General features: G+C 39.6%; 1 protein-coding gene across 1 annotated transcript in view; it reads right to left on the reverse strand.

Moving 5' to 3' along the window:
• Positions 1 to 10055, reverse strand: part of LOC138008189 (uncharacterized) — a 31572-nt gene extending 21517 nt beyond the window's left edge. Inside the window, exons 1-7 of the mRNA XM_068855421.1 lie at positions 9508 to 10055; positions 7547 to 7792; positions 4418 to 5084; positions 3646 to 4049; positions 3075 to 3150; positions 2786 to 2982; positions 604 to 742 (exon numbers count right to left, since the gene is read on the reverse strand). Coding sequence (XP_068711522.1) covers positions 604 to 742; positions 2786 to 2982; positions 3075 to 3150; positions 3646 to 4049; positions 4418 to 5084; positions 7547 to 7792; positions 9508 to 9957 — 2179 coding nt within the window. The 5' untranslated portion in view covers positions 9958 to 10055. The remainder of the gene's footprint in view (positions 1 to 603; positions 743 to 2785; positions 2983 to 3074; positions 3151 to 3645; positions 4050 to 4417; positions 5085 to 7546; positions 7793 to 9507) is intronic.

Here is a 10055-nt window from a genome sequence, read left to right on the forward strand (position 1 = left end):
ATCAAACAAAAATATTGCAAACAGAAAGTTCTTAGCCAAAAGGTAAGACATGCTTCGTTACAACAGCGAAGAGAAAAACTCTATTCTTCTTTGGCTTGTCCAAGCGAACAAATGTTCTGTTGCTGTCCGCCTTTTTCGCGTGTGTGTGTGTGTGTGTGTACAAAGACGTGGCTTACACATTTTTGAACAGGTGTTATGTAGAGGCCACAAGAAATTGCTAGCCTATACTTACAATGGGCAGTGAAAAAAAACCTAATTGTTTCCTTTATTCAATTCTTTGGTACTTTAATCAATCTACAGCCCACAAGATGCAAAACATCATACAAATCCTTCTGACCTCCAGTTGCATTTTGGCCAGTAGGGTAAGTTTGTGATTTGGCTCAAAGTCGGAAGAGATGAATTGAGGCCCATTGTCGGTTAGGATGGTTTCAGGGATACCATATCAGGCGAGGTGTGCCTCAGTTTTTGTTGCAACAGTACTTGTCAGAGTAATTCCTAGCTCCTCAACGTCAATAAAGTCCGAGTAGCGATCTGAAGATCTGTACTGATCTGTAGTAATCTGATCATTCTTCCGTTTTCAAACATTTACCAAAGTAAACTCACCCATGTCTTTTGTAAGGAAATCAAAGGCATGATCCACTCCTGTGGCGTAAATTGGTAAAACATCTCGAACAGCTTGGCATCTGTAAAGGCTGAAACATCCCGGACAACACAACACGGAACCGAGCATGTGATTTGATACCTGGGATAACGAAAGAAATCTAAACTCTCAAACCATCTGTCAAATTTTCCTCAATTTCTGCCACTGATGACTAATTTAAGGGCGGTGTGTGTTATTGGTTGGGCACATGTATGATCTTATTTCAAATCTCACAGGTCTTCTTTATAAACGACATTAATCTTTGTAGATAGGCAATTCATTGCTTCACTTCTCGCATCGGTTGGGTTCTTAACGTCGTACTGTACATGCTATGTTTATTTCAAATGCCGTCTTTCATGTCAAACGTTCTACGTAGCCCCAAAAGCATAAAATTCTGAGTGTAAAAATAAAATAAAAGTACATGGCTTTCATATAAAGTCTATCCTTTTCCACTTCCCCTGCCGCCTCAATATGAAGTCACAAAATGGCCAGGATCCAGTTGGCTTGATCGCTCAATTCAACCTCGAATTTATCTGATAGTTCCTCTAAATTGACTATTCTTGGTTTGCATCCACGTGTTGATGGCGTGGTGCTCTCGATAAAGTTATTGCTTTAATAGCGAAACGTCAAAGTCTTAAGTAACAAGCTAGATATGCTAATTTACTGCATATTGCAAATGCACGTGTAATAAGCTACGTATGCTAATTTCTTGTTGAGTTACATGTTCACGCGTAACACACGTGATGGGACGGCCTTGTTGGCGTACAAAACAATAGAAAATGGCCCCTCAAGTTTTGCATAACAATAGAAACAAATCCCCAAAATACATTAAGGACGGTGCCTACTAATTAAAGATATTTTTGCCCCGGTGTGTGATTATGCAGGAAATGTAGATCTTAACAAGTGTTAATGAAATCCAAAAAGAAAATTGGGGGTAACAACGCATTTTTCAAAGATAATTCATGAATAATATTTGTAAAAATCTTTAAAATACAAAGCAATGTATGGCGTTCTTTCTCAAATGAAAGTTTAATTATCTCTCAAAAATGCATGGTTACCCCCAGTTTTCTTTTTGGATACCAAGGGTACTTACTAAGATCTACTTTCTCCGGATAGTTTTAAACCGCGCAGAAATATCCCTGTATTAGTAAGCATCACCGATAAGGAATCCGAGTATCTCGAGATGCGCCGAACGTATGCGCAATAACAATAGTAGGCACCGTCCTTAATTGCATTGTTCTGTGCACCAATATGGCCGCTGTGACGTCAGATGCAAACCATCATTTATCTTTTATTTAAAAGACTGAAACTTTGATATGGATTAAGGGAAATGGTCATATATTTTTGAAAAGATTTCCCAAGTGTATGAACATATGACTCGAACCTGAAAATGTTGATTAACTTAACCCGTCACCTAACCACTTGATTACCACAAGGCTAGCTGCTCAGGGACAATATTTTAAACAGTATCAATTTCAGAATGCTGTAATATCACTTGGCAACAAAAAATATTAAGCAATGCAAAAGGTCGATTACTAAACCTCACCACAAAGATAGACATTTTAAAATCGAAGCTTACGCCTAGTTACTCTTCAGCAATGATATCCTATGGAAGACTTACATAAATCTATTTATGGGAGAGCGGTGTCTTAATTGATCCTCAGTGGTAAAGCGTTTATCTCCCTTTTTTTTCCCTCTGTTATCACAAGTCCTGGGACACAGTGTTCTTAATTAAAGATAATAGTCAGTTCAGAGCAAATTAACTATTGTGTGTATATCAGATAAATTCGAAGAGGAAGACATGTTGCTTAATTGGCAAAGCACTGTACCGGGTATCGCAGAGGTCATGCGTTCAAATCATGATCACTCTGAGTTCTGGTCATCTTCAACCACGAAATTTGCCGGCTTTCGTGTGGTTGCTGCATAAGTGACGTCACAACTGCGATGATTCGAAATCTAACGTATTATTTCCTTCTAATAGAAAATCAAAATACGCTGTGTCAGGAGAATGTAGCTAAAGACACATTATGGCTTTTTTCCTCTTGTGAGCCTGCTGTTTTATGTGTCTGTCTCAGACTTAATTAAGCGTCTACAGCGCAACTCGTAGGGCATTTTGAGGAGGGTTGCCTTTCTAACTTTATATACCTTTTGAAACCAGTGACCAATGGCATAGTCATATATCTGATACCAAACCACAGGCCCATTTCCCATCGGGTGAGTCCTTGCGCAAACTGCACCAGTATGAGGATCCTCTACAATCTGATCTATCAACGCCTCCACGGACTCATGGGTAAACTTAACGTCAGCATCCGTTGTCAAGATAAAGCACTGATCGTCATGTGCTGAAAGAGAAGTTGTTGAAGGATCAGATATTTTTTCTTCAATTTGAAAAGTAAGGCTCTCATAACATTAATATATTCTAACGATAACTAACCTTCCAGAAGTTTCTTCTTGTGATCCAAGACGTATGACATGTACATTACTTGGCTCCAACGTTTTTTGTTTTTTACCTAGGAAAGATTTTAGTCAAAAAATTAAACCTGATATCCAAAATATGATGATGCAGAAACGACATTAAGAAAAAAGCCAGAAAAATGAAAGGAAAGTTCGTTAAATAGACGCTTCAGTCATCAGGGAGTTCTCGCTTTGAAAGCACTCACTGATTGAGTAACTCTTAATAATAATAATAATAATAATAATAATAATAATAATAATAATAATACACAATACATACTTAATTAACCACTTTCTACAGGGGATTTTGAGGGCCAATGAAACATAATCAAGGGAATGACACAACAGAACAACAACGACGACGACGACGACAACAACAACTGTTTCAGAATCCCAACAGGCCTGAGGCAAACCAGTTGGCTATTTAGAGAATTTGAACCCGGGACTACCAGGATCAATTTCAACAAGTGGAATGGAACGAGACTTGAACATCGGGTCTCCGGATATGTCAAGTGATAATGTAATCTTTTAGCTTTTGTAGTTTCTCGAACCTTGACATTGTCTTTTAAATGAATGGTGAAATCCATTCCACCAGGAAGCTTCCACCTGAGCTGCATTCCATACGGGGCTTTTAGTTTAGTAGAGTCACTTATTGACACTTTGAGAGTCTTTCCCACCAATGAGGCCAGCTGCACAACATAGTTGTTGAGTTTTTCAGCTCTGACACAGCCGTCGAAAAAGATGTGTGACTCATAATAGCGTCCAGATCCCTGACTGTGGGTATCGACATCGTGAATGGAGCGAAGCAGTTGTTCCATTTCATAATCCTCTTCATGATACATAGTAGTACAGATAAATATTTTGAGATCGCTTGACAGATCTTGCTGTGTGATGTGTTGTTCATCCGACACTTCGTTTCGCCTGTTCAGTAGCAGATACTGTTCAAGGCACACACCTAGAAAAGTAACCGATAATCGGAAATTACAAGTGCTTAGAGGTAAGGTACTCATCACTCAATTTTATCCTGAAAAATCTCATGCAGCAATTTACTGCATTGCTTTTTCAACTGATCGGTATTTCAGGCTACAAAAAACATGACTCATGGGGGAGGTGGGGGAGGGGATCTGCAAGGCTGGTTCACACGAACGACACAAGCATTAACATAAGCAACATTCACAGACCCTTTAACATTTGCCAACAAACAAAAGGTAACAATGTCCATGATGCTAAGAAATTTGTCTTTGTTCCTTGTGTCGTTCGAGTAAGCAAGGCATTTACTACAAGAAATGAGTCAATAGTGTTTCCTCGAATAGCGCTGCATACCGTTGTAAGACGGAATCCAAAGAAGGTCATACGCCTTGGCCATGATCAGTCCTTTATTTTTCCACACGTAATACGTCGTTGCAAAGAATTGTGATAGCCATAAAAGGGATCCAGCAGGAAGTATAAAATTGAGGTCGTCCGATTTACAAGGCAGCACAATTATGTTCGACTCACAAAACCCCGGAACGAGAACAATGAGAACTGCGATTGGTGTGGCCAGCGTCAATGGTAGCGCATAAGCAATTCGTTGCATACAAAGCGAGCAAGACAACCATCCAAGATGGTAACCAAAGAAACTGGCCACAACGTGGAGGATGAAGAACACAAATGATGGATTACTTGTGTTGATTGCTCTAAATCCAGCAGAAATGTTGTGCAACTCGTTAATGTTAAAAATTTTGGAGAAGAACGTGGCTACCAAAGGAGTGAGAAAAATGCTCCACAAAGAGGCGATAATCGCTGCCTTGCCTCGAGCGCTAGCATTTCGTTTTTGTACTCTTGAAACTTGGACATCGGCTTCTGTGACATAGCCACTGACACCATTTCGGCCTTGAGCAAACCCCTGTTCTTCGCTTTGTATTTGAAGCTTCCGCATCTTCGGTGACCAAGCAATAGACAGAAAAGTCAGAGCGAACGGAATTCCTACCCGACCAGGTAAATGCGGTATCTAGAATAAGAAAAATGAAAAATCAATCAGCTTCAGCCACGAAAAACTGCTTCATGAGCGCCGCTGTGACATTCTAAGAGCTAAGGTGATAAGTCTTAGCCACAATAAACCACTCCAACCGCCATAAGGTAGACAGTAAACTGACCTGGAAACCAAAGATTTTTTGAGACGTACTATGGAAACTTTCGAGAGATAATTGCTATAAGTAGACATATGCTTTTCTCTGTTCAAAACAGAGTAGTTTTTGTCAGGAGCTAACACTGTAAGATAATGGTTTGTCACTGACTATTTTTTATGTTTCTTTCAAAACGTTTCGACTGGTGCTTGGGCCTTCATCAGCGAACGCGCGCCGAAAGAAATTTCGCGTGAAGTGTTAAGAAAACGTAGCGCGAGAATTATGCTTGTGCCATAAACTTGTAGACTTCTGGGATGGCAATGTGGTCATTTCCAGATTGCGGATCCTCTCATGAAAGTTAGCCTCATTTCCAACAACTCTGACTCTTCCAAAGTCCATTTCATGGTTGCTTTCGTGGACATGGCAGGAGATCTTGGAGTCATAGTTAAACATAGAAAAAGTCCTTTTGTGCTCTGCGATCCGTGTTTTCAGTGATCGCTTGCTCTTTTGACTTCGGTTTTCGCGTGGCCATTTACATTCAATCAACCCCGGTGGAAAGAAGCTTCTAAAATTCACCAAACCGCCTGCTACGAAGGCCAGATGAAGCACAATTATGGTCTCGCAGTACAGCCTTGACTCGTTTCGTTTTTTGGCGTTTCCCTTTCTGTGTTGATGATATGTTCTCTGTCCTGCGTAGCAACGCGAATGCATGGGGTGGTCAGAATTGAGATCGCGATCTGTGTGTGTGTGTTGGCTTTCTGTAAACATTCAGTTATACTCCTTGTGTGGATAGTGTCTAGGAAAATTAGTCCCTGTCCATTGGTGTCCTCAAGGTCTACAGTCAACCGTAGCTTGGGGTTAATTGAATTGAGATGTTGATCAACTGATCTTCCTACCATTTAGGGAGCTAAGTGGTCGGCTATGACGTGATTGATTGGGTGACCCGTCAGACATACACAGACTTATTTGTTATGGGTGTTGTCGTATTTGAAGTAATTGTGATTGAAAACAAAATCTATCAGCTTCATGATGTTGCTAATTGACATATTTGTACGTTTCACTAAATTCGGATCTTTTTCGGAGCCACTCGTTGGCGCTGGTGAGAGGCTAGATCCACAGGCATGGAAGTGAATAAAGATTTAACGTTAAAAGAGACCATGATTTCGTCTTACTGGCCAAAGAATGTTGCTGGAACTTTTGAGAAAATTCTGAGCTGCTTTCGACGCAAAAGCGGTTTCTGGTGAAGGCTCAAGCACCAGCCGAAAAGTCTTGAACGAAACATCAAATATAGTCAGTGTCAAACTCTGTCTCTCAAAAATTCAAAACATCTTGCAAGCTAGATGTCGCTTCCATACATGAAATGGGCATGACATTTGCCGGAGGAGAACATCGATTTCATCAACACAAACCCCTCTCTCACCAGCATCATTTATTTTCTCTCCTCGTTCATGCGCTACTTCTCAACGTATCCTCCCAGTTGTCTAGTGGTTTGAGGAAAACTGCTGGATCAAAATTGCTATCTACAGTTTTTTTTCATTGAGACTGCCGTCAATTTAACCAGTCAAATTACTACTCAATTTAATCGGTCGTATTAAGGGGGTAATTTTATAAAAAAAATAAGGACTGAGGACCAAAAGGTGGTCATTGGGTGTAATAATGGGGTGGTGGGATTAACGGGGCTTCCAGATAAGAGAATTTGTGGACTTTTGTTCGGGCCATAAAAAAGTGGGCATCATATAGGGGTGGTGGTAAATAAGGGGTGGTCGTAAGGACGGGTTCCACAGTATCCCTCACGAGTGAGCTCAGCGAACAAGTTCGAGATGGAATTCGTATCCCCAAACGGTCATGTAATGCTTTGTTTATTATGTAGATACTGATGAAATGTCCAGATTTAAAACAACTTGTTTCATTCGTTTTCGAATGGCGACAAAGTGGTCCTCAATCACTAAAACACACATGTTGTGTAACATGAAACTAGATATGAAAATTTTGAAAAACAATAATTGAGTTACAAAAAATGTGGATGTAGCAGAGGAAAATTTTATTACAGCACGAAAGTATCTTTCAAGAGGAAGCTCGCTTTTGTATTCGCTAATCGTGTTAGTTACCATGACGACAGCAGATCCTCACATGTGAAAGATAAAAAATATAGTTTCAATGCGCGCGGTGAAGATATGTTTTTTTAGAGAAAGCAAAATCCTAGTATTTCATCAGTAGCTATATAATAAAATGTCTTGGAACACGGATTTGCGCTCAGACTTCGGTTTTCAGTGAAATAATCTTCCCTCAAAGTTTAAAATTCAAACAGGAATTGCATAGAAAAATAATTCTCAAACGTTTTCAATACCTTTAACAGCAACAGTACAATGCCAATCACAGCAAAAACAGCGAAAGTTCCAAACATAATAGAGGCAAACTTTCCATGTGCTGTGTTCCATCGCTTTCTCGATTTAAATGCTTCCCAGGTGGCAGGAATCATAGATGAACTGCACATGAGTAACACTATGGCGGCTGGGTTGATGGGCACAACTGTAAGCATTACGATGGTGATGTAACAAAGAGAAAGGGTCTCTAGAAACCCACCGAAAAGAATCTGCGAAGAATAAACGGAATGTCGTGATATGGAACAAGGGCAAAAATGTTCAAAAGTAAAAGTAGGGCTACGCGCTCGTTGGTTATTTTATCACTTCATATTCAACTCGGGCTCATGGAATAATTGTTATTAGTCCTCTAGTAGCGTAGCCAATCAAAATGCAGCATTTGCTTTAGCCCACTAGTTGGGTGATACTAAAAAGAGATAGCTATGTGGCATGGTTTTACTATATTTCGTGTCCCTCGCCGGAAGGAGCAAGTACTGACCCAAGAGCCAAGTCACGTTTTTGATTTCTCTTAAAGAAGATAATAGCTTTTTACCCCCAAGGCTACAAAGATTAAGTAAGGATGACAATCAGCATTTTCTACATGCATGATGACTGCGATGTCTGTCTGTCCATCTGTATTTAATTAATGGTCTTGAAATCAATTCTTAAGATACTTTCCGGCTCAGAATTATTAGCGTCAGCCTGACTTGGTCTGTTCAAATTGGAAAGGAAAGATAACGTACAAAAAGCAAATAGCATTTTCGAGGTTTTGGTGTATTATTGAACATTTGAAATTGCTATTGTCCGTCAGTTTGAAATTCATCATTGACCCCCATTAACTTTTAAATTCCTGCGTGTAAGACACCGAGCACGTTCGATCCAAAAATTACCACCTGCATTGAAAACGACAAACCAACGCATGGGTTTAAATAAATTGCTGAAGTTTCCCTGGATAAAAAAAATTGTTTTCATTTTTGAAAAGATATAGTGGATATTTCATGGCCGCGGGGAGATACGAAATTTCTTTTCGAGTGTTGAAAAATATTTCACGAGTGACCGCAGCGAGAAGAGAAATTTCGTATCTCCAAGCGGCCATGTAATCTTCTACTTACGATATAAACACCAATGAAATATTAAATCATTTCACGAAAGGTGTCGAAAGGCGCGATTTTGATATGTAACCATAGCAACAGTGATCTTTTCACGCGTGGAGATAAATGCATTTTCCGCAAAGACAACTAAGTACCAAAAAAGGCGGCCTTTGTTGTCCGCTGATTTTAGCCACCCCTAAACGAAAATCAACCAACATTTAACAGTAATCGTAAATTTTACATTTCTCTTTACTTTTTGCCAATGAAACCTGCATTTACTCAAGTTTTGCATAGAATCAATGTTCAAAATGAGATTCTCGGTCGACCGGTTACCCGTTATATCAATCAAGTAATTGAAATAAATCACTGCGACTTCAATAAACTCGACGGTAGCTAAGCAACGAGTTCAGTGCAGTGGTCTGCCCTTCTTTGTTGAAGGGGTGAAAAATGTTTGTAGAAATTGTCTGCATCAGCCACTGTACTACAAAAAGTAGGGTTCGCCGTATGGGGAGTGATAGCGAATGAATCAGGCAACTTTGAATTCACCGCTCTTTTTTAAGACTCGTCAATAAGTAAATGTCACAAGAGACACAATGCTAGTATACGTTGAACTAAAAATTAGTGAAACAATGAGTATAATTTACATATTCTACGTGTGACTTGCAGGTCGTAGCTGGAATTAAGTAAAAAAGGGAGGGTAAGTTTAGAAAAGCAAGAGGACAGGGAAACGAAGGATTGAGGCGTTTTTTCGTGTTTGTATGGTAATTGCTCCATCTTTGCAATTTTTAGATACGTTGTAAGTTAATTATCTATGAATGGAGCATCGTCTTTTTATTCAAGAGAGCAATTATTCTTACCGCTAAAAATCCTTGCCTCTTTGGCCACGGTCGACTCTTCCTCCTCAAACTTGTCCATGAAGCATAAAGCAACGTCATAGCTTGAGGGATCATCAAAGCAAGAAGTAGCATAAAAAACAACGCTTGTTTTTGCGTCTCTATAGGTACATTGTGATCTTCTGTAGAGGTTGTATCATTTCCAGACCCTTTAATCCCTTTATAGTGTTGTCCAAGTGCTAAAAGACAAATTTTGCTGGCCACAACGCAGAATAGAACTAATGTGCTTAGGATAACTGCCGTGATCCATTTTATAATTCGAAGAGTCAGTACATAACAGTTTCCATCTTCAACGTTGGTGCTCTCGTTTGAAATAGATGAATACCTTCTGTCTACAGTGTAAGTATGTTTGTCCTTTTTTTCCGCATTGAAATCATAGTAGCTTGAGCTTGCATTACCTATCGTCGTGGACATTTTGGTATAGTGACGTTCACAGAATGTACTTGACGCTCTTTGGAGTACTGTGCACCTTCACTGTTGCCTGACGTTCAGAGTTATTTTAATTTATGAGC

The sequence above is a fragment of the Montipora foliosa genome, chromosome 6 (assembly GCF_036669935.1).
Source record: "Montipora foliosa isolate CH-2021 chromosome 6, ASM3666993v2, whole genome shotgun sequence".
Classification (NCBI taxonomy): Eukaryota; Metazoa; Cnidaria; class Anthozoa; order Scleractinia; family Acroporidae; genus Montipora; species Montipora foliosa.